The sequence below is a fragment of the Pygocentrus nattereri genome, chromosome 7 (assembly GCF_015220715.1).
Source record: "Pygocentrus nattereri isolate fPygNat1 chromosome 7, fPygNat1.pri, whole genome shotgun sequence".
Taxonomy (NCBI): domain Eukaryota; kingdom Metazoa; phylum Chordata; class Actinopteri; order Characiformes; family Serrasalmidae; genus Pygocentrus; species Pygocentrus nattereri.
The window spans coordinates 2,467,898-2,495,200 of record NC_051217.1 but is presented as its reverse complement, the minus strand read 5'-3'; the positions used below and the strand labels follow the sequence as shown (position 1 = coordinate 2,495,200).

The 27,303-nt window shown below is 42.5% G+C and overlaps 2 protein-coding genes and 5 non-coding genes across 7 annotated transcripts; 1 reads left to right on the top strand and 6 right to left on the bottom strand.

The window, feature by feature from the left end:
• The first annotated feature begins 1,504 nt into the window (after nt 1-1,504).
• On the top strand, nt 1,505-22,580 carry map2k1 (mitogen-activated protein kinase kinase 1). Its single transcript, XM_017691669.2, has 11 exons — nt 1,505-1,861; nt 11,232-11,442; nt 13,322-13,468; nt 14,826-14,903; nt 15,070-15,121; nt 15,198-15,322; nt 16,862-17,069; nt 17,266-17,330; nt 17,448-17,506; nt 17,688-17,733; nt 21,187-22,580. The coding sequence occupies exons 1-11, from the start codon at nt 1,779-1,781 to the stop codon at nt 21,298-21,300; spliced, it is 1,188 nt and encodes a 395-aa protein (XP_017547158.1). The 5' UTR covers nt 1,505-1,778; the 3' UTR covers nt 21,301-22,580.
• A 951-nt stretch (nt 22,581-23,531) lies between these two features.
• On the bottom strand, nt 23,532-27,029 carry rpl4 (ribosomal protein L4). Its single transcript, XM_017691681.2, has 10 exons — nt 26,909-27,029; nt 25,880-26,051; nt 25,638-25,744; nt 25,267-25,405; nt 24,869-24,993; nt 24,625-24,754; nt 24,275-24,431; nt 24,002-24,085; nt 23,783-23,903; nt 23,532-23,688 (listed from the first exon to the last, which is right to left on the bottom strand). The coding sequence occupies exons 1-10, from the start codon at nt 26,909-26,911 to the stop codon at nt 23,599-23,601; spliced, it is 1,128 nt and encodes a 375-aa protein (XP_017547170.1). The 5' UTR covers nt 26,912-27,029; the 3' UTR covers nt 23,532-23,598.
• On the bottom strand, nt 24,159-24,226 carry LOC119263769. Its single transcript, XR_005130503.1, has one exon. It is a non-coding gene; the product is annotated as a small nucleolar RNA SNORD18 (small nucleolar RNA).
• On the bottom strand, nt 24,513-24,582 carry LOC119263768. The gene has a single exon (XR_005130502.1). It is a non-coding gene; the product is annotated as a small nucleolar RNA SNORD18 (small nucleolar RNA).
• Nucleotides 25,052-25,178, bottom strand: LOC119263772. The gene has a single exon (XR_005130506.1). It is a non-coding gene; the product is annotated as a small nucleolar RNA SNORA35 (small nucleolar RNA).
• On the bottom strand, nt 25,477-25,574 carry LOC119263770. Its single transcript, XR_005130504.1, has one exon. It is a non-coding gene; the product is annotated as a small nucleolar RNA SNORD16 (small nucleolar RNA).
• LOC119263771 lies at nt 26,126-26,223 on the bottom strand. The gene has a single exon (XR_005130505.1). It is a non-coding gene; the product is annotated as a small nucleolar RNA SNORD16 (small nucleolar RNA).
• Nucleotides 27,030-27,303: the final 274 nt, after the last annotated feature.

Here is a 27,303-nt window from a genome sequence, read left to right as displayed (position 1 = left end):
AAATGCATAATATAAGCTATACTATAGAAATAAATAAATAAACAAGGCATCTGTTAGCAGAAAAATATAAAAAATAAAAATAGAAACTACAAATTAACAGTTTACACATGCAGCTGTATGGATATTGTACATTTCTGAGCAGCTGATGACTGGATATCGCACAGAAATTGTAGATATTGCACAGTAATGATTATAGATATTGCACAGAACCAATCTATCAGCAGCAGCGGTAAGAAATAGTGGTAATAAATGGTAATAAGTGGTAATAAATAGTGTAAGAAATTGTGAAACTATATTTTCTGACTATATTTTATTGTGCCAAAGACAAAAATACTGTACTGTCAGCTAACATTGAGCCAAAAGACATGACTCCTCCTTCTCTAAAAAAATAAAAAACGCTTAAATTGATGTTCGATTCACTGAAACAGAAGGATAATCGTTTCAGTAAATTGCATTGGATTAATTGATTACTGAATCATCTGCATGTTTTAAAAAAACTTTAGCCTGCTTGTGTCATGTAGTTTATTGTATTGTATTGCAGTGCACTGTGTATTGTAGTTTACTGTATTGTATTGCAGTGCACTGTGTATTGTAGTTTATTGTATTGTATTGCAGTGCACTGTGTATTGTAGTTTATTGTATTGTATTGTATTGCACTGTGTATTGTAGTTTATTGTATTGTATTGCAGTGCACTGTGTATTGTAGTTTATTGTATTGTATTGTGTTGCACTGTGTATTGTAGTTTATTGTATTGTATTGTATTGCACTGTGTATTGTAGTTTATTGTATTGTATTGCACTGTTTATTGTAGTTTATTGTATTGTAGTTTATTGTACTGTATTGCACTGTTCTGTGTTCAACTCTGTTCCTTTATCAAACGCAGCACCAAAACTCGCAGTTTGTCAGTAAAGATGAGCTGAGCGATTCGTGAACGACTCTTTGTTTCTGAACAACCGTTTTCCGCGAGCCGGATGAATCGATTCTCCCAGCAACGAACGAACCGAAAGGTTTTTTTTTTTTTCATCAACACACAAACAAGCAGATCTGTTACGTAAGCAAAGTTTTTGTATATGATCATCTGACTATGAATTATTTCCACCATCTAACATTTCTTTCACCACACCTGTGTGACTCTCCCGAGTTCGCCTGATTGATTCACTTCAGGTTTCGATGCTTTCCTTGAGTCAAAGCGCTGAACAAAACCGGTGACATCCGGGGAGCTCGAAAAACACTGCGGAAAATACTGGACTGTCAGCTAACACTCAGCCCAAAAGCATGACCCCATGTTCTCTAAAGAAAAGCAAAAAAAAACAAAAAAACCATTCGATTCACTGAAAAGACTCGGCCTGGTGAATCGCATTAGATGAATCTATGACTGAATCCACACGGTCTGCAATTTATGCGCCAGTGGACCTTTTGTGAGTTTATCTACCGACAGGTGGCGCCATTGTCCAGCGTGAGCCACGCTGTCCGGAAGCCAGATGTAAATATTTTCGTGACGCAACGAGCCCATCTCCGCGGTCCTATCCACCCATAGTGGTGCGGTATTCGCGGCTGTTATCTGGACAGCGGCGTGAAACGCCACCGAAGTAGTCAGGGACGCTTCTATAGCTCATTCAGCCTCGGCGTTTTCGCGTGTGTTTCTCTAAGAGAGACACTGGGTGGGTGTGATAAGCTGCATAACCTATGCATCAGATCTCTGCTGCTCCTGCGGACTTCTGGGTTTCTCGGCTTGATTTATTTCAGATTACTGTAAAGCTTGTCACCAAGAGCCGTGATGCAGAAACGGAGGAAGCCAGAGCCGATCCAGCTCAATCCGATCCCTGATGGAAACGCCGTTAACGGAACCGGTGCCTCGGAGTGAGTAGTCTGTCTACGTCCAGTACCTTAACCTTCAACAGGAAAATAAGTGAATGATGCTCTAAATGTTTATAAATACTCTGTTACTGTGGCTGCATACAACTGACCACTGTACTGCATACAGCTGAGCTAGGGGTCTGGTGGTTGGTCAGTGTAGTGGGTAACATCTCTGCCTTCTGTGCTGTAAACTGGGGTTCAAATCCCCACCTTGGCAAACACCCTACACTATCCCAGTAAGGGTCCTTGGGCAAGACTCCTAACACCGCCTTCACCTACCTGTGTAAAAATAATCAAATTGTAAGTCGCTCTGAATACGAGCGTCAGACAAATGTCTGAAGTACCTGAAGTTTAGGCCCATTGCGGAATAGTAGGCGGGTGATTGACGGGAGAATTTACACCTGGCGTTTTAATGCGACTCACTCATTTGATAAACCACGTTTGACAAGTCTTAACTGACATTTCCGCTGGTTATTAATGGTAGTAGATCAGTGTTTAAGGATTTATTTCTTTGCTGTGAATTAACACCTATAGTGTTGAATTAAATTAACAATGTAAGTGTGAAACTTGTGTTGCTGCACGTTTGTCTTGCTTTCCCAAAAAATCCGACATCATGTCCATCCTTCTCTAAAAGTAGAAGGAAGCCCTCATCACGGTAGGCCAGAACAGCCAGCACACAGCGTTGATTCTTCCTTTTAATAACCTGTGCAGTCTTTCTTGCCCGTTCACAGCCCTAAGTTAGAAGGACAGATTCAGTTTCCAGTTAGTTTATGAGCAGGGCCTTGCAGAGAGACATTAAAGGCCTGCAAGGGCCTGGCAGTAAGGAACACAAGGACAGAGGATGTCCAGGACCCAAGCAAAGTCTCATGAACTCCTGGTAATAAATGGAGATGATGAACGCTTGTGACAGCATGCTCCAGTTCCTGGAGCTCGAGTGTACTCCTCTCATTTCATGTTGTTATGCAATCACGGTGGATCAGTTACAGTGACTATCACCATAAACAAACGAAGCCCAGTCCTGCGTGCCTGTCTGTTTGTTCAGAGGCTGTCTAGTGATGCCGAGGGCTGCCTGTCGGTCTGCCACCTTCGTTTGGCAGGCCTGTGGTCCTCGTCCTCTGTCTCTGAGCAGAGAGCCAATCGAAGCTCTGGCAGCCTGGACTCACTGGTGCGTGTCATTGCCTCTTGTTTCACAGGCGCTCCAGGGCTCAGACACTTCTCTTTCACTCTCACAGTTTGGCCTTGAGAGACCATTACTGATTTAAAGGTGGTGGATGAGGTACAGAGGCGTTCTTTTACACACAGCGCTGCAGAGATTTGAGCCTCTTTTCGAAGTGAGGCGGGGTTGTGTAGGAGGACATCGTGTGTGCTTGTTTTTCATTTTTCACCATATGTTCACACACTGGGCATTCAGATTGGGGAGCAGTGTTTACATCTGGGTCATTTTTGGAGTTTATTTGTAACAAAGCTGCATCTCACCCCACATGTGTGGCAGAGCAGAGTTGGTTTCCCTGCCTGGGTGACCACACCACTCTACACTGATAAAGGTTTGGATACATTACATGACTGTTAAAGCCCTAGCAGGTTATAAGAAGACTGCTTTCTGCGCTGTATTTTGGGCAACTGAAATATCGGGGATGACGCACTATACAGCTTTAAAGTTGCTGCGGGACTAAACCCAGCGCACAGAATTCACGCCAACACACACATTCTCCCATTTCTAGGAGATGCAAATAAACAAACGTGAAGTGGCCTGTTGCTGACGCTGCTGCCTTTGCAGCCATTTGTGGGGACAATAAAACAAGAACAACAGTTAAAACAGTCAGTCATGGATGTGATCAGCGTGGTAGTCTATAGGGGTTCTGATGTACATGCATTCGATTGTGCTTAAGCCTACCTAAAAAGCTTTGCTACACACATGAGTCCATCTGCACAGCTACTGCACGTGTTCCTAATAGTGTAATAGGAAAAAGAAAATTGGTCGCATTTCTTGAGCAATATAGGGGTCTATATAAAAGATGGTAATGGTCAGTACATTTGAGAAAATCATTGGGATCCAATTAGCCATTTGGTTATTTTCTTAAGGGGTCTGTAGCCTACTTCAGTCACTCAGTGAGTATAGTCCAGACACACACCAGGAAACACTTTAGACAAACCGTTTGTTTCTCTGGGTACGAGGTGTATGAGTATGAGTTTTAGCATCTTTACAGTGGGCAGCATCAAACCACTTGTGAGCTACAGCAGGGCAAGAGCATGCAGCTCATTGTGCTGAAGAACGGGGTGGTATGAAGGGCTGTGTTCAATGTGACAAATGCGTAGAGCGCATTCCTTTAGTGAGGCCCGGACAGGTTGTGGCGAGCAGACTTTGGAATGCATGTTAGTGGAGCTATGATTCAAGCTTGCGGAAGCTGGTTTTATAGAGAGAGGCTTTGTGGAATGCCTCTTCCTGTGGTGAGTAAGAGAAACTGGAAGTCACAACTGACCAAAAGGGGGGTGGGGTTACAGTAAGTCCTTTTTCCGGCTCACTAATGCTGTTATGTAGTGGCAGTCATCCGGACAGAGGACTGTCATATATCCGAAAGCGTGTCTCCTTTTTTATTATCAGAATTAATTTGCATTACAAAACCTTTTTCCATATAGATGTGCTCAGAGTTTGGGTGCTGCTGGTCACATGAGCACAGTTTCATGCATAGTTAAGTTTATGCGATGAAAAAAAAATGGCCTGTGCAAAAATCATATTATATACATATTTTTTTTTTCTAATATGCCAACTCAGCAACACTAAATGAGCAGAAAATGCCTTATTTAAGTTTGGGGGCGTGTTTGTAGGGGGCGTGTTAAAGCAGCACTACATAGATTTTTTATTTTTATTTGTTAAAATGGAATGAAGTAGCGATACTGAGTCAAAAAAAAAAGAGCATGCCGAAATATGGTGTGTATGTGCTGCAGCACGTCACCCTGAAATACCTTAAAAATGAGATTAAAAATAAATGGGGAAAACTGAGGTGTCTGGTTGGATTTTTGACCACGTCGTACGTCTTTACGTGTTAACATCACATACAAAGGCTCAAAAAGAAGGTCTGGCTCGATGTTTAGGTCTCAAATGCAAAGTCAACCTTACACTGATTAAGATATCATGACAATAATAGATCATTCACTTTATCTTTGGAAGACAAGTCCTTCACCAAGTTTTGGTTGAGTTCCCTTTCAATACCCTTTCGACGCACTTGCACGCATCAGCGGGGTCAAACCACAATATAAAATATTCTACAGCTACACAGGTTCACTAGAGGAGGTCTCCAAACCCCCCGTTTTTAACACGGGGTAGCTTTGACTTATTTTTACTTAAAAAAATGAACAAAACATAATTTGTGCAGGGTCCTTTTGCACACACTTGCACACGAGTGAATGGTCTTTGGTCTCAGTGAGTGAAGTTTTGAAACTCCTTGCCTTAAAGAGCTGCACACCTTTCTGTCCATCACATCCAACTTTCAATGGAAGAAATGGTCTTGGTGAGTCAGTCATATTCATTCATTTTCTTTAAAAAAAAAAAAAACCCATACACACATATGTCAACATACATTCACCGGCCACTTTATTAGGTACCTTGCTAGTAAAAGGTTGGACCCCCTTTTGCTTTCAGAACTGCCTTAATTCTCCGTGGCACACTTTCAACAAGGTGTAGGAAACATTCCTTAGAGATTTTGGTCCATATTGACATGATAGCATCACACAGTTGCTGCAGATTTGTCGGCTACACATCTATGATGCGAATCTTCCCAAAGGTGCTCTATTGGATTAAGATCTGGTGACTGTGGAGGCCACTGGAGCACAGTGAACTCATTTTCATGTTCAAGAAACCAGTTTGAGATGATATGAGCTTTGTGACATGGTGCATTATCCTGCTGGAAGTAGCCATCAGAATATGGGTACACTGTGATAAAGGGACGGACATGGTCAGCAACAATACTCAGGTAGGCTGTGGCATTTAAACGATGCTAAACTGGTACTAAGGGGCCAAAAGTGTGCCAAAAAAATATCCACACCATCACACCACCACCACCAGCCTGAACCATTGATACAACGCAGGATGGATCCATGCTTTCATGTTGTTTACGCGAAATTCTGACCCGACCATCTGAATGTCGCAGCTGAAATCGAGTCTCGTCAGACCAGGCAACATTTTTCCAATCTTCTATTGTCCAATTTCGTCAGCCCGCGCGAATTGTAGACTCAGTTTCCTGTTCTTAGTTGACAGGAGTGGCACCCGGTGTGGTCTTCTGCTGCTGTAGCCCATCTTCTTCAAGGTTTGACGTGATGTGCGTTCAGAGATGGTTTTCTGCATTCCTTGGTTGTAACACGTGGTTATTTGAGTTCCTGCTGCCTTTCTATCATCTGGAACCAGTCTGCCCATTCCCCTCTGACCTCTCACATCAACAAGGCGTTTTCGTCCACACAGCTGACCGCTCACTGGATATTTCCTCTTTTCCGGACCGTTCTCTGTGAACCCTAGAGATGGTTGAGCGTGAAAATCCCAGTAGATCAGCAGTTTCTGAAATACTCAGACCAGCCCGTCTGGCACCAACAACCACACCATGTTCAAAGCCCCTTAAATCCCCTTTCTTCCCCGTTCTGATGCTCGGTCTGCACTTCAGCAAGTCGTCTTGACCACCTCTACACGCCTAAATGCACTGAGTTGCAGCCGTGTGATTGGCTGATTAGCTATTTGTGTTAACAAGCAATTGAAACTAATAAAGTGGCCGGTGAGAGTATGGGGTCATACGTGTGTCTCATATGTAATTAGAGATGGGATATAAGATGATATTTATCATCATCATGTTAAATTTCACAATGTCACATGCTTTTTGTGAGCACAACACAGAAAGAACTATTATGTGCTGTAGCCTTTGCACTGTCTTTTCTATGCTTGTTGTACAAAGCACACATACTGCACACTGTGTGTCCTGTCTCATTGTTCCTCAGGAGCATTAAAACAGAGAATGTGATGGCTCCAATAATAATAATAATAAAAACATAAGAAATAATGCAGTGGTCCACAATGACACTAAATCAGTGTGTTAGCGACACACAGGACTTGTTCTGCCACCAGCCAGACCACACACGGATAAACAGGCGAGCAGCTGAAAGATCACGGTTAATTATTAACCACTGGCCCTGTATCGGCGCTACCTGCTCTGTGCCTCAGAAGAATGTGGTTTAGCAAAACCCAACCTCAGCTCACGTTCCCACTCTGCACCAGTCCACATTATCACTCAAGAGGAATCAGCCAGCACCCTGCTTCACCACACGCCCGTCTCAGTGTACTTCATGTGCAGTTAATTTGAGGCTGTATGGATGCTTGTATTTTTGCATAAGCATGAAATTGTAAAACATAATCAAATTCATTCCGGCACTAAATTTGGGGTTGAAGTTCCAATAACCAGAGAAAGCATCGACCTGACAGCAAACCTTTGATCTACACAGGCTGGTAGTTACTAAGTGGCTACATTTCACTCTGTTCCATGTACCTAAAGGTTCTACGTTTCTCTGATTTCAGACTTCTGCATAATTACCTTGTTAGAATGCAGTCATTCAGAGTGGTTTGCTGTGAAGTGTGCCTTTCTTCAGACACAGAATTGCTTACTGACTTGCTTGCTGATAGAAAGAGTTCCAAAGCATTTTACTCCAGCTATTCTATAAAGTCCTTATGAATAAATTGCCTGATTCCTTAGACATTGTTTTACTTTTCTGCGTCCTGCTATGATGTACGGTTTGGAGACTGTGGCTCTGTCTAAAAGACAGGAGGCTGAGCTGGAGGTGGCGGAGATGAAGATGCTGAGATTTCCGTTGGGAGTGACCAGGATGGACAAGATTAGAAATGAGCAGATCAGAGGGACAGTGAAGGTGGAGCAGCCTGGAGATAAAGCCAGAGAGGCCAGGTTGAGATGGTTTGGACATGTGTTGAGGAGGAATAGTGGATATACTGGTCAAACAATGTTGGAGATGGAGCTGCCGGGCAGAAGGAGAAGAGGTAGACCTCAGAGAAGGTTTATGGATGTAGTGAAGGTGGACATGGAGGAGGCAGTGGATAGGGCAAGATGGAGGCAGATGATCCGCTGTGGCGACCCCTAAAGGGAGCAGCCGAAAGAAGAAGAAGACTTTTCTACATCATTTGAGCCTGGCAGCAGCAGCTCTTTACACTGTGTGACAATTTCATGATGAATGGATTATAATAGAAATGGTCCAAAGCTTCTTGGAATAAAATCACTTTACTTTAGCTTACATTTAAAGTGAAGAACATTTTTGGCCTCTTCTGTAAACGTACTATTCTGGACATCAACAACGAGGCTTTTGGTCGTTCTAAAACATACTATTTAAAACGAATCCTTGGTACACAGAGGGGCCCTTTAATTGGAGGCTAATGAAGTACATTTGTAAGGAAAGAAATAAGCTTTCCAGCATGTTTCATGTTAATCATTCATACATTTTAGCATAACCTGTCCAGGGTGTTTCCTGCCTTCTGCCCAGTGACAGCTGGGATAGGCTCCAGCTCCCACCCCCGAGACCCAGAAGGATAAGCGGCATAGAAACAAGACGAGTAATTTGTTCAGTGATAGATGGGGGTGGGGGGTGGGGGAGGGCCATGAAATAATATATCATGGTTTAATATTACTTTTCCCCACCTTTTGGTGCTTGAACGGACGACAAAGTCGCATTTACATCTGATAAACTCGCAATTCTAGACGATACATGAGTTCAAGAGATATGACATAACACAACCTTTAACCCTCTACATGAGTGAAAAACACTAAGCTTATAGGGAACGTGAAAAATGACATGCCTGACATGCTTCTGTTATCTCTGTGTGCTTTTTAACAAGGCAAAAAAAGCAGGATTGCATTCCCAGATCTCCGTGCTCGCTTTTTCTGCGTGGTGGGCGTATCTAGGAACAAGCAATCGAGCGCAGTGGAGTTGTACTAGTTAACCATCTGGTATACACAACCTTCTGATGAGCACCCAAATGCAGCAAGGGCCAAAAATCATATGTTTTAGAAACAGGCAGAAGTCTTTATGTTTTGATAGAAGATGAAAATGAAATGATGTAATTAATCACGCTTAATATGACCATAAACTGAAACCACTAGGAAAGTTAAAGGTCAGTTCTGATTTTAGGTTGACTTTAGGTAAAAGTTGGTTGGATGCGTCCTTTTCTGTGTATTTTTAAATGCGAATGTTCCGATTTTACACGCATTGCAATGTAGTTTTACATACCCAAAATGTGTAGAGCTCCCTTAGAATTGCATAGGCTGCTTCTCTTACTGTGACTAAGACTGACATACATTAGCTTTGTTCTGATTGGCAGTCCTGAATTGGGCCTCATTAAAAAAGCACTCATGACTTCAGCGTGAATGGGCGGGGCTAAAATAGGTGGGCATATGCAAATGAGACGGTTCTCATGACTTCACAGCACCAGTGAATTAAAAACGGGCTGTTTTAGCAGCATTTCCACATGTGGACTGTATGCACTGGGCAGCGAATGGTGGAAAACTTCACCTGAACTGCTTTTCTGTTGCACAAACCACTTTCACTCTCCATTTCCATTTCTCCCCAGCTAACAAACGTGAGGCCCTGCTAATAAATGCGGGCCTACTAAGCTGCCCTACCACGGCAGCTGTATATGGAACTGTTTTTGGCCCGATTCGTTTTTCCTCTAGTTGTCTGTTTATGTTGGGCAGCTACTTCTTCGTGAGTCATTATAGGAGCAGCACTTTTACCTGAGGATGTTTTTAGGCTCCTCTGCTCTCCACTGTGAGACTCTGACCGCCGTTGCGTGCTTGTTTGTGTCGTGCTTGAGCGCGCGTGAGCGAACTGGCCGTGGCTGTGGACTCTCCCACGTGCAGCGTGTGCAGTTTTCTCAGGGCCGCACGCCATCGTCGCCTCCTCTTCACACAGCACCCACGCCACCCACGCGCTCTCTCACTCCCTCTCACACACGCAGCGGCCTCGTCTCCATGGTTATGGCGGCCGTGTTGGCGAAGAAGAGAGCACTTAACCCTCACACTGCTGTGGGTGGTGAGGAGAGAAAGAGTGAGAACGCGCTCTTGAAGGCCCTCACCTATCCGTGCCGTGCTTTTGGTCTAATGACAGAAAAAGAAAAAAAAAATGCTTTTATATTCTGAGTTTTTGATGTAAATTTATGTGTAAGAGCATCTGTTCTGAGGTGGTGGTGTTGCTGAGATGGCTATAGCAGTGGAAAAGACGTATTTTACATCTGAATGGCTGGGGTCCTTGAGACGGGTTTTTCAGTGCTCTCTGGTGCACCTGGAACACATTGGAACACATGCTTTTTCTTTTATAACAATGTGACGTTTGTCACTGCTTGTTTGGAGCCTCCATCCGCACCAAAGCAGTTTCAGCACAGCCTCAAGGAACGTGGTGGATATCAGGAGCGCTGAAATCAGCATCTCAGAGATACATTTGAAAGGTTCACCTTAGAGTTTGAGCCGCTGAGAGATTGAGCTTTTTATCATTTAACAAAAACGGGCCAAGCCTGTTCTGTGTGTATAATATTTGCCTACACTGGTTAAAGGAAGGCTCTACATTCCTTTAACCACTAATGCTAAAAATGAATAGGAGGAGAAAGCATGATCCTCGTTTGACCTCCAGCATCCACTCATCAAGAGTTTTGGGCTGCAGTTCTGCAGTGGGAGAAAGGAAGAGGCTGCTATGGGAGGAGAGGAAGAAGAGATGGAGAGTAAGGAGGGTCAGGGAGGTTCATTCCACAAACGGAAAGCTAAGGAAATGCATCACCATGACAACAGAGCCGAAGGAGAGGCACACATGCTCATAGGAACTACCAGCTTCCTCAAGCAGAGTTCAAAGTGTCTGCTAATCGTGCTACACACACATACACACACACACACACACATTTATTTTGGCCATGCTGTGTACAATGGCCCATTCAGTCATCTTACCTTTATCTTGGCTGAAAATTAGAGCATGTTCCTGAATTGTTATTAATGTTCCTTTCCATTGATCCCAAGTGGGGAAATTCTCATTCCCTCTACAGACAGACAGACCTATTGACTACGTGCATAAAAGCAAGCACAGCTCAGGACAGTGATGTCATAGCCTGCAAATATACCTTACAGCGCATTGACTCAATGCAAATTCCATAGATGCTTCTGGGTTTTGTGGTTTAGATTACAGTATATGACGTTTTGGTCTTGGCTGTCATGGATGTTCAGCTACTGGGCTAAAATACTGCATTTAGGATACCAAATGCTTTATCCTTAAAATGCTAGGTGTTTTTTCTGAAACGTTTATGCAACTTTTATTTCTTGTCGCTGTAATTTGTATGTGTATTTGCGTGTAGAACAAACCTGGAAGCCCTGCAGAAGAAGCTAGAGGAGCTGGAACTGGATGAGCAGCAGAAGAAGCGTCTGGAGGCCTTCCTCACGCAAAAGCAGAAAGTAGGGGAGTTGAAGGATGATGACTTTGAGAAGATTTGTGAGCTGGGTGCCGGAAATGGCGGAGTGGTCTTTAAGGTTTCTCACCGACCCTCTGGACTCATCATGGCAAGGAAGGTATCAGACACAGCAGTGCTGCTGGAGTTTTTAAACACTGTGTCCACTCACTGTCCACTCTATTAGACACTCCTAACTTGTCGGTCCACCTTGTAGATGTAAAGTCAGAGACAACAGCTCATCTGCTGCTGCACGGTTTGTGTTGGTCATCCTCTAGCCCTCCTTCAGTGGTCACAGGATGCTGTTGGCTGGATATTTTTGCTTGGTGGACTATTCTCAGTCTAACAGTGACAGCAGCGCTGCTGTGTCTGATCCACTCAGACCAGCGCAACACACCACCACCACATTGGTGTTACTGAAGTACTGAGAATGATCCACCACCCAAATAGTACCTGCTCTGTGAGGGTCCATGGGGGTCCTGACCACTGAAGAACAGGGTAACAAAGTATCAGAGAAACAGATGGACCACAGTCTGTAACTGTAGGACTACAAAGTGCAGCTCTACAGTACGTGGAGCTGATAAAGTGGACAATGAGCGTAGAAACGAGGACATAGTGTCATGCCTGATCGGTGTATATCCACATTAATAATAATATTGAATAAGGAATAAAAGTTGACCTCCACATATTCACCAAGAGAGAAATGGCATTTTCACCATTTTTCCAACCCTGTCTGTATCTGCTTTCTCTGTAATTTACGGTTGAAACCACAGACCAAAGATGATTGTGAATCGATTCATACCTGTCTGAGTCTCATCGGTGTGAGTCAACTCTCTGGGATCCAAGTCAAGTCTGGAGTTTCTTGGTTGCAAGTGTGAGTTAAGTCTCTGGGGTCCGAGTCAAGTCTTGAGTGAAGGTTGCATCTGGAGTTTTTCAGAATTTTAGTTTAGTCCTGTTATTAGCTGCAGACATTACATTTCTATAAAAATAAACCCTTTCTAAAAATGTCAGATTGACACGGCTTCAGAAGTCTTTTGAAAAGAAACCCTCAGTATGATGGGTAAAACTGGAGCCGAGTAAATGCCGTGTCTCAGGAAAGAGACAAAACACCTTTTTTTGGTTAGCCTGTAGTTTATACAGCATGTAAGCAGAATAACTAACCCAGCTGAAAGTTTAGTACATTTTACGGCAATGTGATCAGTAACTTACAGCGGACAACTTCATAAAGGTTGGTAGTTTCAAATTTAATCAGTTTTGTTCTTTTGTTTTTGCCTCAGGCCAAAATTTCATGAGTCATAAGTTGAGTTGAGAGTTAGTCAACATGCATCTCTCACTAGAGTCTGGATTTCTGCCATGGACAATAATTCTGAAAGGCTTTCCTGTACATACAGAACATAAAACACACTTTTGAGTGTAGCCAGTGGACAGGGTAGTGTGTCAAAATTATTATCCGTGGTAACTGACCGTGTCGTACAGATGTGGCAGGTCGAAAATGGGATGAGAAATGCTCTTCCTTTAAAAAGCTTTCTCCTCACCATCCTTGGACAGAGATATCTGCAGCAGTTTTTCGAGAAGCAGCTGCTAAACCAAGCTGTGCTGTCCCCTGTTCTCCGATATCTCTGGAAGGCATTGATTTTTGACTTCATCATGTCTTTTTATAGAGCACAAGGCCACAAGTTAGATTCCACTTTCTGCTCTCCGAGTATGGGTTGTGTCTAGGGAGCAGTTTATGACAGAAGAGAGATCTGACTGTAGCTCATTAAATGGAAGTTAGAACAAAGATTGCTTATTAAATTATGGTGTCTGTAATCTGGGCTGATACATTCAGTGTTTGAACATGGTTGACTGCGTGGCAGTTCACATCACACACTGTATTTCTGCTTGACTGAGCTGCGTGCGGCACTCACGCATACCTCCTGAAACCTGTGAGCAGATAACACACCACAAAGTTTCACAAAACTACAGTTGCCGTCAGCTAATTCTCTTCTGTGATTTCTCAGCTCATTCACTTGGAGATAAAGCCGGCCATCAGGAACCAAATCATCCGGGAACTGCAGGTTCTGCATGAATGTAATTCACCTTACATTGTGGGCTTCTACGGGGCCTTCTACAGCGACGGAGAGATCAGCATCTGTATGGAGCACATGGTACAGCTCTTTCACTGTTACACACACCAGATTCGCATTAAATGTCAACTGAATTCTTAATTTATCCAGAAAGAGTAACTCTGTCGTGCGAAACCTCATTGTTTATTGTTACGTACACCATTTTTACATTTTTTTATTTTAGATGTGAAGCACCACATGGTTCTTATCTCACTCGCTCACTCACATTTAGCAGTTTTAACATTCTCCACAAGGGGGACATTAGCAGTCAAATAACTTGTAATACCTCCTAAGAACAGTGCTTTGCATCAGTGACACTGTGTGTCCTTGTTGAATGGACCAATAGACGTTTGAAAAAAAAAGTTTTTTTTGAAAAGGGGCAGTTCACGTTTATTTCACATGTAAGTCAATCTAAGTATTTATTAGGCAATTTATAGGCACTTCAGACAGGATTTTTGTAGCAAATGCTTAAATAATTTATTTAAACTAAAGCAAATATATACCCTCATGTATTGCTCGTATTACTTACACTTACATTTCTGGCATTTGGCAGACGCTCTTATCCCTACAGTTTGATCATTTCACACAGGTAGGCCAAGGTGGTGTTGGGAGTCTTGCCCAAGGACTCTTATTGGTATAGTGTAGGGTGCGTGCCCTGGTGGGGGGATTGCATCCCAGTCTACAGTGTCGAAGGCAGAAGTGTTACCCACTACACTACTCCACTACTTTATTATTAAAATCAGTAGCAGCAATATCAGTATTCAGGGAGCCGTATCACCATAATCATCACTTAAAGCCATAATTTGCACAAATCGTTGTCTCTCTGTGTAAATTAATGAAAATGTACTGTGATTTGCACTTTCAACTTTCGACGTTTTTTAATGTCATATGTTTCTTAAAATGGTGTTTTGAGGAAATGTGTGCTGACAAATCAGTTCGCGAACGTATAGGGATAAATCCATCACTTTGTGAACTAGTCACTGCTGGAGAAAAAAAATGCAACAAACCATAACACGGCATGTGTGGAGCATCTAGAAAACATCCAAAACATACGTGTGATTTTCAGTGAACGGCTCCTTTAATGTTTGTTAAAATATGTTGTTTTAATTCTCCTGTAAATGTTTTTTCCATCTTCTATAAAGTTTCCTCCTCCTTCCAAATTGAGCGATATGAGCTTTTCTCATGACTGTGACAAAATGTTAACTGCAGTTATTTATGGCCTTAACTTTCTCTTTTTTGTCTTGTGTATTGATCATTTGTGGAAATGTACTGGCTTATTGCGTTTTACGTCTGTGCAGCTGGAAAGCTGTACATAGTCTACATACTGGCTTTTTTTCATTGCACATGCTTTTTATAAATTCTAAGGGAACTGAACATGAACACTAATTTCCTAATGCAGGATGGTGGCTCCTTGGACCAGTCGCTGAAGAAAGCCGGCAAGATTCCAGAGCAAATATTGGGCAAAGTTAGCATTGCGGTTCGTACCACAGTTACCCCTCTCTTACAAACACTCACATTTGAATGAAGTGGTTGAAACAGTTCTGGGTAAATTTCAGAGGAATTACAGGCTAGATATAGAGATATTACATCATATGGCGTGGGCTCATAATAAAATGTGCTGTATCCTGCCTGTATGCTTACAGGTGATTAAAGGGCTGTCCTACCTTAGAGAGAAACACAAGATCATGCACAGAGGTGAGCAGGTTCAGTGCCTCTTTAATTTCACCCCGCTCATTTCTGCATTACATAAGTTCCTGTTCCTGTCTTGCAGATGTGAAGCCATCCAACATTCTGGTGAACTCACGGGGTGAGATTAAGCTGTGTGACTTCGGCGTGAGTGGGCAGCTTATCGACTCCATGGCCAACTCATTTGTGGGCACCAGATCCTATATGTCTGTGAGTCAAGCTTCTCTTGTTAATCACAATCCTGGAAAGCTGTGTAAGGCAAGGTATGAACCTTCACTGCTCTTTATCATGACACCTACTATTACTAATATACTAACTTTTCTTGAGCATTTTAGGTGTGTTTAGATTTGGACGGTCTCCTACTGAGATTCTTTAAAAACACATTGACACATTTCCCGAGACGTAATTCACAGATATGCTTATTTCCTGATAATGAGCTGCCGAACGTTCAGACACATCTAGTGAGCCTAAAAACGGATTCACCTGGCTATTTCAATTCAATTTTCATTTTATTTTTCAATCTTAAAAAGCTTGTCTTAGCATATCAGTGACAGCTGGAGCAAATATGAAAACACGAATGTCAGAAATTTCCCTTTTGCTTGTCCATTTATCCACTACACCCTCACAGAACAGTGTTTTCCAAAGATTCTCTAGGAAAGGGAATGAAACCATATGTGTGCCATTCAGATTGTGCTACTGTTGCCTTCATAAAGTTATCATGATAACTTCAATAATATCATTATATAGTACTACTACTAATATTATTATTATTATTATTATTACTAGTATTATTATTATTATTTATAATATCCATGAAGAACGACCAGTTGTATTGTCACTCTAAGATATCAAAGCTTCGCAGTTTTTGGTGCATTTTGTTCATTTGATTTGTCCTTTTTTTAATAACAAATTGACCCATAGAAACAAATATGTGTATGTGTATATATATATATATATATATATATGTATATATATATATATATATATATATATATATATATATATACACACACACACACACACACACACACATATATATATATACATATGCACACATATACATACACAATATTATATATATACTCCTAAAATGGTTGTATAGTGCTATGCAAAAGTCAGAAACTACCTTTTTGTTTATTCAATTTCCCATCAAACTGGCTATTAACCATACATTATGAATATATGTTCATATGACTATACATACATTTTTCAGTGTTAGAAAAAAGAAAAGCATTCAACTCTTTAAAAAGCAAACTACTTTGGTTCACTCTACTTCCCTACAGCTTCCTGACAGCTACATATCTTTCCTTCCAGTACAGAAGTACTGTTTATCTAATGGTGACTGTTTTGATGTTCTTCAGGTCTCAGTTTCTCTCTGTCTTCTAATTATATTTGAACTCACATTTTGGAAACTTGAAATATTTCCTGAAAGCTGAACAACTTGTAGCTAATGGCCTTATTGGAAATGAAAAAGTCGCTGCTGTCGGAAGAAAACTTTTTTCCAGTTTTTGACATAATTTGAAAATACCTGTTTTACATTGTGTGTAAAGTTCGTGAAGAATGGACCAAAAAAAAACGGCTCAAAATGACTAGGGAAAATATCTGGTTCCACTGACTTGCATAAAAGTAAAGTAGGTTTTTTTTTCTGTTTCCTGTAAAGTTATCATTCAAGTTAAGGTTTTCTTGCGACGTACCTCTTCCTGCTGGCTCAGACTCATTTCCTCTCTCTCTCTATCACTCTCTCTCCAGCCGGAGCGTCTCCAGGGCACTCACTACTCAGTGCAGTCTGACATCTGGAGCATGGGTCTGTCCCTGGTGGAGATGGCCATTGGGCGCTTCCCCATCCCACCTCCTGATGCTAAAGAGCTAGAGCAGATCTTTGGCCTCCCCATGGAAGGAGACCCCTCATCCAGCGACTCCTCTCCCAAACCCAGGCCTCCAGGCCGCCCCGGCAGCTGTAAGTGCTTCCCGCCACTGAACGAAGGACCATCTGGGAACTGTCACATTACCCACTTGTCTCAGTAAAGGATATAATCACTTATGTTTGGCTGCAGAGCCGCAGAGGCTTTACTAGACTACATTCCATTCACGAGCTCTGGTTTTCTGTATGGCTCCTTGGCTGTTATTAGTAAGAATGTCTTCTTATTTTACAGCATACGGACCTGACAGTAGACCTCCGATGGCCATCTTTGAGCTGCTTGACTACATTGTCAATGAGGTATGTGCTCAGCTGTTTCGGATGGACCACCATGCCTTGTGTGGCGCTAAATGAATTAAGGTGCGGATTTGATGGTGGCCTCACTTTGGCATAACTGAATCATCTTTCTATTTTCAGCCACCACCCAAGCTGCCAAGCATCTTTGGCACCGAATTCCAAGATTTTGTTAACAAATGGTAAGAGGCAACTGTGGTGTGATTTTAAAGGCTAGATGCTGGACTGCAGAATACAGGATTTGAGAGCCGTTTCAGTTACTAAAAGCTGCATGGGCCATCTAGTGGTTGAAATGTGAACAACAGTTAATTTGACAGGCCAGCATGCAGTGGATCTATTTAACTGTGTTTTTTTTTCTGTCAGCTTAATCAAAAATCCAGCAGAGAGGGCAGATCTCAAGCAACTGATGGTGAGAAAATTCACAAGTTTTAGAATTTCCATGTTTTTTTTGTTTTTTTTTTTACAGGCTTTTGATTTCATAAACACATTAGTAGTGTTGGAGTCCAGTGGACTTCAGTCAAGTCTGAGTCCAAACAAATGGTCTTGGTCTTGTCTTGTTGTTGACAGTATCTCGGCCTTGGAAATTTTTCCTGAGATGATCCGGGTGTTTCTTCGTCTGTGAAAGCGTGGCTGTTTAAAGTGAAGGGTATTTTAAAGCAGAAGCAGCTACTAATGTTAAGATAATGTGCTGTTAATATATTAAGCTCAGTGATGCACATTGCTTAGTAGACTAACCAGGGTTTAATTTTGTTAGCCTTAAACTACCTAATATATGCATATTCTTTTATTTATTATTTAGTTATTAATGCATATTATTCTCTGTGTCAAATTAATGTGCATGCAGGCTGGCTGACGGAAACAGGCCACTCTTTATACATTCAGCATTCCGTCAATAAACATGTTATGTAATTGAGCCTAATTAAGAGCGGAAGAATGATCGTACTGTCATTTCCTTACAATTTTTAAATCAAAAGGCCAATCTGAGTTAGGGCTACATTCACATTACCAGGTCGAAGTGGTTTTACTCTAATGTGACTCACAGCTGTGTGGATACACACATCTGATCTTTTTTTCCCCCCAAATCCGGCCTGAGCCACTTTCACATGTGGTCCTAGATCCGATTCATTTCCCTTAGTGTGAACGCTCAGGTCGGCATTTATGTGCTTTTTCCCACTGCGCATGCGCCATCGTTCAGCGTTACCATGGCAGGGGCTGCGAACAGATGTTAAAGTCTGTGTAAATGGTGGGAGAGCAACACATCTCACCTTTTGCGCCTTCGTCTCGCTTTAATAATGAACCCCTGAGAGCTGTTCAGAGGTCATTCTCGGCGTTCTGCTCATTAGTTTCTTTGCTGTTCATGACACGCGATTAGTTCATGTGAACTTGCTGATTAAGATGCGTGCATGTGGGAAATATGAGGTCGCCGTTTCGTTCACATTAACTACAGGTTTGAGCCACTTATGTAAACGAGTATGAACTATCATGTCAGATGGATTGGATCTGAGCACAAAATCGGATTTTAGCAATGAGGCTTGGATTGTGAACATAGCCTGAAAACAGGCCGGTATACTAACGTATTTGTTATGTATAAATTTATTATTCAGGAATCAACTACAAACATACTGTGTTCACAAACAGCATGTTAAAAAGTTAAATCTTAAATATAAAACATAGCTTTATATAAAATACATGTTAAAACATTCCAAGGACTTGATAAAATTAACCTGAACGTTCTCATGAGCGCCTTAGTGTTTATCTGAAGATCTTTTGTACATTTTTTGTTAGAAAGGCTTTGGTGAATCTGGCCCCTGGTCTCGGACTCAGACTTGTCGAGCCCTCTGTTGAATGAATTGCTGCTTAAACCTGCTGAAGAATGTGTTAATGTGTTTTTGTTGTTTAAAATTGCTTAATTAATGGAAATATTTGGCAATGATGCTCAATCTTGGAAAGTACCATACGTCTTATTTTTCTCTAAAAAACAATTTTATTGAAAACAAGATTAGACACAGCCAATGTATACTTAGTGGCATATATAACCCAATTAACACATTTAAAATAATTAATTTCCATTATTATCAAAACTTTAATTAATTTAATCACTCATTCAATATCATTCGTTTAATTTAGTTGTTATCAACGTTTTGATTGACTAGAAATTGATACGTACATATACAGAACATATACACTGTATTTCCAAAAGTATTCACTAAACCATCCAAATCATTGAATCCAGGTGTTCCAGTCACTTCCATGGCCACAGGTGTATAAAGCCGAGCCCCTAGGCCTGCAGACTGCTTCTACAGACATTAGTGAAAGAATGGGTCGCTCTCAGGAGCTCAGTGAATTCCAGCGTGGTACCGTGATCGGACGCCACCTGTGCAGCAAGTCCAGTCGTGAAGTTTCCTCACTACTAAATATTCCACAGTCCACTGTCAGTGGGATTATAACAAAGTGGAAGCGATTGGGAACGACAGCAGCTCAGCCACGAAGTGGTCGGCCACGTAAAATGACAGAGCGGTCAGCGGATGCTGAGGGGCATAGTGCACAGAGGTCACTGACTTTCTGCAGAGTCAATCACTACAGACCTCCAAACTTCATGTAGCCTTCAGATTAGCAGCTGCATCCAAGCCTTACATCACCAAATGCAATGCATTGAATGCGGTGGTGTAAAGTGGCGCCACTGGACTCTAGAGCAGTGGAGACGTGTTCTCTGGAGTGACGACTCACACTTCTCCATCTGGCAATCTGATGGACGAGTCTGGGTTTGGCGGTTGCCAGGAGACGGTACTTGTCTGACTGCATTGTGCTGAGTGTAAAGTTTGGTGGAGGGGGGATCATGGTGTGGGGTTGCTTTTCAGGAGTTGGGCTCGGCCCCTTAGTTCCAGTGAAAGGAGCTCTTAAAGCTTCAGCACCAAGAGATTTTGGACAATATCACGCTCCCAACTTTGTGGGAACAGTTTGGGGACGGCCCCTTCCTGTTCCAACATGACTGCACACCAGCAGGTCCATAAAGACATGGATGAGCCAGTTTGGTGTGGAAGAACTTGACTGGCCTGCACAGAGTCCTGACCTCAACCCCATAGAACACCTCTGGGATGAATTAGATCGGAGACTGTGAGCCAGGCCTTCTCGTCCAACATCAGCATCTGACCTCACAAATGCGCTTCTGGAAGAACGGTCAAAAATTCCCACAATCACACTCCTAACCCTTGTGGAAAGACTTCCCAGAAGAGCTGAAGCTGCTATAGCTGCAAAGGGTGGATTAAGAATGGGATCTCACTCAATTTCATATGCGTGTGAAGGCAGACGAGCGAATACTTTTGGAAATATAGTGTAGATTGGGTGGGATATCGCAATTCCTTCTGGTAAAACTAGTTTCCTGTGGTGTCATTTACAATCCAAACAAAATGTAACAGTTACCACAGTTTGGAATTACAAAATATATATAAAAATGTTTTAAATATAATCAAAAGTTGTAATTATACTTTCAGAGGAGCCTAGTGCTCTGTACATCAATTACAGTCCCATAGGTTTAATGCGTACAGATCAGTTCCATATTCACATGTAGTTTGACAATTTTACAAAAAACTTTTAATAATAATTTTTTTAATAATGAAAAATGAAAGTTAATCTACCCCAGATAGTATTTTTTTCTTGAAGGCATATTGCCTAAATATTGAAGTTAGTCAACTTTTAAAGCCCTCAGGTCGTGTCCATAGAAAAAGGGTGTTGTGTAGTGTCATCAAACATTTGTCCTTTAAAGTAAAAGACCCCCTTTTTTTTATATCAAAGCCTTTTAGTAAAACTGAAAGTATGAATAAAGTCACTGTCACACAAAGCTCTGATATCTTGTTCCTTTTAGGTTCATCCATTCATAAAGAAGTCAGAAGCAGAAGAAGTGGACTTTGCTGGGTGGTTGTGCACCACCATTGGCTTAAATCAGCCAGTGACCCCCACACACAGTGTGGGGATGTAAGAGGGTCTCTCTTTCTCTAAGCTAATCACACACACACTCACACACACACACTCCCGTGTTTCTATGTGGGCTCGTTTAAAAGCAGTTTGCCAATCAGTTTAGTAGCCAATCACTGCCTCTTTAAAGCCCTCACCTGTACTGAGATGGTTTATGAAGCGCGCTGCTGTGATAATCGAGGCCTCAGTTCAGTAGCAGAGCTTTTTTGAACCTTTCATGCAAAGTCAGTGATCAAACAGACTTGCGATACATAAATATTAACCTGGTCTGAACTATTTCTCTGCTGAATGTGGCCTGGATTGCACAAATTATGTTACGCCCAAATAAAGATGTCATTTCAAGTTGGACAGCTGTATTAACGGTTAGGCTTCATCAGAAAAAAGCTGAAGCTGGTCAAAATGAACAGGTGCTCCTTTATATGTTGTATTTCTTGGTGCCACTAGAAAACACTCGAACTAGGAAAAGACGAGAATGCTGCTGAATGCAGCATAAACTAGGCCCTTTCTTACAGGATAAACAGTTAGTAGATCCCAGCTAAACTGTTTTGTCCCAGGGCCTGAGAATTCCTCGCTGCTCTCCTGGGAACGGAAAAGCCATCAACTGCATGCCGATACTGCAGAAACTCGCTACGAGTAAGACGTCAAAGAGAACAACCAAGGCCATTTTTACACAGGCTGAAACGCTCAGCAAGTTTGCTTTCTTTCCTTTTTGTTTCTTGCTTTATTCAACTGGTGTAGTTAAGCTTGGTGTAGGAAAGTAATCGTCTGTCCGAATGAGTCAGTGTAAAATAGAAATAAGTTTCATCCAAATGGCGAAAGTGTGCTTTTTCTTGCTGTTAGCTACTTTATGCATTACTGCCTGTTTAAATGTACTGTTGTGGCCAACTTTACTGAAAAAAAAGCTTTTTTATATTTAAATTTTTAAGTGTGCTCTACATTGCTGAAATTCTAAGTACTGTTTGAAATTTGAAGTGTTAAAACCATTTTAATAAAACTAAACAGCAAATGCATTTGTGTAAAAAAGAGAAGTGTATGGATGCCCTTCAGTTGTCATGAGTATTTGTTTCCTAGACTTTTACATTTCTATGCTTTTGACTGCAAAGCACATGTCCAAAAGCAGTCCTGACTAATTACAAAAGAAATGTTACTTTATTTGAACTTTTCTTGACTTTCTTTGCTTTTCCTTTTAGTTCAGGTGTAAAGTTTGTGCAGACCTATAATTTGTCAGTTGAGAACTCATGCAACAATTGTTCTAAATTATAATAAACATGATTTAACTGAAAATTGAACGCATCATCTTTCCATGAACTCAGCTGCAATAGCATTTCATGACAATCCCAGGCCTCGTCCTTCAGTTTAGTGTTTTTCCAGCTCCAACCCATCAATTTCAGCCTCTGTAAGGGCTTGTTAATGAGCTGATGAGCAAAGTTATGGATGTTGACAGCAGGAAAAAACAGCACAGCAGGGGTCCTGGAGGCCCAGAGCTGGGAAGAATGGTCATGTAATTGTGACTATTGGAAAAATGACCACTGCATTCAAGTTCATAACTTACTACAGTATTGTGTTGAAGGGGAAAACCATTCCAGTTCACTGCAACACTCCCACATTTTCCTTGATTTTTTATTATAGTCCATTATAATTGTAATGAGAACAAGACATTACATGACCATCTTCCAGCCTCTCTTATGTGCAAGTTTTGTAAATGTACCTTTAAGACATCAGCCCTGAGCAGCTGCAGCAACAGAGCTTAGGAAATTGCAACTCCAGATGCCCATTTAGATGCCCATGGCAGCCTGAAGTGTAATGCTGCCACCTACAGCATGTGGGATCTTATAACCATACACAATCCACGTAAGACAAATCTGGTCGTCATTCATCGTTTTATGAGCCAGGCTGTAAAACAACACCATCAAGAGCAAATGCACCCATTTGTTGTAGTTAACTAATGCTTAGAATGGAAACCATGTACATGTAACTATACTCACCACTATACTGTACATTTCCATTCAGACAATACCCAACAATTCAGCATGAACATAATCTGACAAACATCACTCCTTTGAAGTCATTAACTGATTCAAAGTTTTAGAATAATTACATATTGCATTCGTCTCCATAACTTCAGTTTGACCGCACGTCATACTAACTCAGTGTTCCACTAATGGGGCTGCAAAACTAATCCCGGGCTTCTATGTGGAAGCCAAGCAGCAAATACAAAAGTCTTCAGACACGGACTTAAAAGTACGTTCACTTTAGATGTTTATTGTTTGAAATCATTGCCAGACTGCAGTGCATCACAGATCTACTCAGTTGTGGGCGCAGGAGCAGCTGCTGCCGGCTTTTTGGCCTTCCTAACCCTCTTTACCTTGGGCTTCAACATCTTGGCCTTGATCTGTTGAGAGAGAAGTCATTAAAAAAAATGTTTAAACCCATCCACAAAGTTCAAAAGGCCCATATTTTATTGCATACGCTTCAGGAATACATACCTCGGGTTTGTGCTGCAAGATGGCACGACGGCGTGCCGTCTTGGCGTATGGGTTGAGTTTCATCATCACCCTCAAGTTCTTCAATGGGTTCTTCTTGAGAACTCTGCGCTTAATCCTTTTGCTACAAACAACAAATGTTCATTAACATAAGCAAATGCCACAAAATCTAAGTCACTGTATATCCAAGTGGGAATGGGAACACTCAAAAACAAGCCTTACTTGGGAGCATGAAGTGCTTTCTGGATTTCCTCACTCTGCAGGAGTCTACCCAGATCTGTGTTAGTCATTTTGTGCATTGGCAAGCTGGTGGAGAGATCAATTAAAGACATCAGCATTTCTAAAGCTACTGATCATTTAAGGACAATGAAGCACAAACTGACTCAGAACTTCAAAAAAATCATGGTACTCATAAACACGGACCGAAGTGGAAGCTCATCACTGTAGATTAGAAAGGAATGTTTTGGTGCAGTTTGTGAACCGAAAGGAACTCACTTGTAATCCACCTTGAGGGTGGAAGGCTTGCGCCAGGTGCCATAGAAGTCATCCAGCTTGCGGAAAGCACTCTCAGTCCAGATGCAGAAACGGCCAATGTGCCCACCAGGGGCAAGTTTCAGGAGGTCCAGTTTGCTCACTCGTTGCAGTGTAACACCTGAGAAGCAAAAACTACAATACGTTAAAAAAAAAAAAACTTGGGTACATTCCTATGGACTACCATTTCCCCCAACCCAGTTAACTCAGCACTTCCACAAAAATCACAGGATTCATAAACACGGACCTGAAGTAGAAACTCATCACAGCTGGTGGGGGATGGGGCATGAACTAACAAGTGATCCAGAACATACCTGGGATATTTCTGAAAGCTTTTGTCACGCCGTTGTCTTCATTGTAGATGATGCATGGGCCCTTGCGCTGAATACGTCTGCGGTTTCTCATTTTACCCTTGCCAGCACGCATACGCTGCGAGGCGTAAACCTGTTGGGTCAAAGCATAAATGAGTGAGACCAACAATGTCTGACTAAATCCAACCAAGGACTGACAACCAAAAAAAAAAAAAAAAAAAATCATGTAAACAATAAAATAAACCACCTTCTTGATGTCATTCCATGCCTTCAGCTTCTTCAGCAGAAGCACTGCCTCTTTTGTCTTCTTGTATCCCTCAACTTTGTCATCAACAACAAGCGGCACCTCAGGAATCTCCTCAATGCGGTGTCCTACAACACAGACCCACAGAGTATTAACCACCATGACCAGAACCAGATCATTTGAGAAGATTGTTCTCAGCCTTCAAAAGGGAAGCACCAATTATTTGGCACTCCTTCTGCTAACTGAGGTTCATCTAGCACTGGACTGATGAAGACATGCCTAGGGGTGGCATACCACTCAGTTAACAGTGCACAGTGCAATTACACTGCCCTGAGAATGCAGGCCTTTACTTTGTACAATGGGGCTACTAGGGGCCAGCCTGTCCACAGTTGCTCACTCACCTCTGGCCATGACCAGGGCAGGAAGGGCTGAGGCAGCAAGGGAAGAGCAGATGGCATAACGCTTCTGGGTGACGTTGATCCTGCGGTGCCAACGGCGCCAGGTCTTTGTAGGGGCGAACATGCGGCCACCACGACACATCTACACTTGAGTCAAGGGTCAACACGACACTTAAAGGAAAACTAACCAGTCCCTCAAAGTATTCATAAACCTGCTCAGAATCCATGTTCGTCAGCCTTCAACACCAGCATGTGACAGCAGGCAACTGTCGCTGTGTGCAGAGTAAGACGCAAATTACACCATCACAGCAAGCAAGTTTATACAACTTAAGTCAAGAGCAATGAGTATGCAGGTCCTCGTGTGACAAGGATACGTTTCCAAAAGCACCCTGACCAGAGCGGTGGGTACCGCCACCACGCACTCTGGGGATACGGGCCACAGCTCTGCCCGTGCCCCAGGACTCGGCACTGGTCTGGTGACCTGGAAAAAGAAGCCAAGCATTACTTCATCACCCAATCACAAAATTAACAGGCATCAGGACTAAAACTAATGTTTCATTCAAGAGATGAAAAAAATGGTAGAGGTAGGTTTCCATCACTTAACATTAAAACTCACCGGCCAATTCACTGACGGCGTAGGGCTGGCGCTTGTTCTTGCGCATGTTGGTGTGCACAAAGTTCACAACATCGGGGCGGATGGGAGCCTTGAACACGGCAGGCAAAACCACGTTTTTGCCTGAGGTCTCACCTTTCTCGGAGTACACCGAGATTAACGGTCGGGCACAAGCCTGGAAAGCAAACGCACCGTTAGATCCTCGTTTCACACGCGACTTCACGATCGACCGCTCGGGAGACTTGATTTCGCTCAGCCTCGGTCGTCGTCACCCCTCTGCGCCAGCATCAGACAGCAGGCAACTGTCGCTGGTTACAGAGTCGGACGCAAATTACACCATCACGGCAAAATCAACCCACCAAAGCGCCGTTTAAGCTCGGCTTATCCTCCGGTGCGCAAAACAACTGAGATAACTGAAGTGCCACGCACGCGCAGCTCAATTTGAATTAGTAAACAAGTTAGCTTAGCATAGCTGCGCGTCGAGCTCGAACTATACGGCGCTATTTACTAACCAAGTCAGCGAGGGGTCGATTTAAAATGAGTCATTTCCCCGTTATTGTGCAGCTGTCCCATTACCACAGTCACCACGATCTGGTTTACCGGTACTAAAGACTTAGATCGGGGAATAACGGCCAACTAACGCAGCTTCGAGGTAGCAGGGCCACGGCTGTAGCCTAGCTAACAGCTAGTTAGCTATAGGCCGAAGCCGTGCACCCATTTAACCGCCGTGAAGCCTCTAAACAGCAGCAAAGCGACTGTATCGAGCGCCAACGTGTGGAAAACAGCCTAAATATAGACGTTCAGCTTGTATTAGACGTTTTTTCCCCACGTTAGCCAGGAAGCTACAGCCGGCCGCCACGCTCACACGTGCGGCTCTGGAAGCCCACACTGCTGCTCAAAATGGCCCCGGAGAGCGCGGCCACCCAGAAAAACACAGCCAAATCAACATTTACACAAGAGCAGGTGCCATCCTACACAACGGCGCAACCGTAACCCGGTGTTCAGAGACGCGGCGATAACTTTCATCTTTACCATTCTTATAAAAATTCACGGCGCGCCAGGAACGTCGCTCCTCTCTCGATGGCGGCCGCGGAAGAAAAGGAAGATAGCCGCACTCCGTCACCACTATATACCTCCGACAGCGCCTCACTTCCGTTTGAAGACTGATTTTATTTTCTCTTTTCAGTTTTGCGGTGATATCTGTGCAAACAATGCACAGAATTGATCATATATCATTTATAACGTAATACGATCTTCACCGTAACAGAAAATCCTTTGAATGTGATAATAAGCTTTGGGACTATATGTATGTCTTTTGAGGACGAGCGGATGAAAGACGTGGCGGCCGGACTACTTCCAGAATACCCGCTTTATTTAACAGCGTAGAAAAAATGCACATATAATTTAATTAAAAGTGTAGCATCTGG

What these genes read in the sequence shown, in the direction of transcription:
- map2k1 (XM_017691669.2), top strand. Translation starts at nt 1,779, where the DNA reads ATGCAGAAACGGAGGAAGCCAGAGCCGATCCAGCTCAATCCGATCCCT. An exon ending in ACACAAGATCATGCACAGAG is followed by an intron (nt 15,122 to 15,197) that starts GTGAGCAGGTTC and finishes CCTGTCTTGCAG; the next exon opens with ATGTGAAGCCATCCAACATT. An exon ending in TTGACTACATTGTCAATGAG is followed by an intron (nt 17,331 to 17,447) that starts GTATGTGCTCAG and finishes TTCTATTTTCAG; the next exon opens with CCACCACCCAAGCTGCCAAG.
- rpl4 (XM_017691681.2), bottom strand. An exon ending in GTCAGGGTGCTTTTGGAAAC is followed by an intron (nt 25,406 to 25,637) that starts GTATCCTTGTCA and finishes ACTCAAGTGTAG; the next exon opens with ATGTGTCGTGGTGGCCGCAT. An exon ending in TGCCCTGGTCATGGCCAGAG is followed by an intron (nt 24,994 to 25,266) that starts GTGAGTGAGCAA and finishes TCTGTGTTGTAG; the next exon opens with GACACCGCATTGAGGAGATT.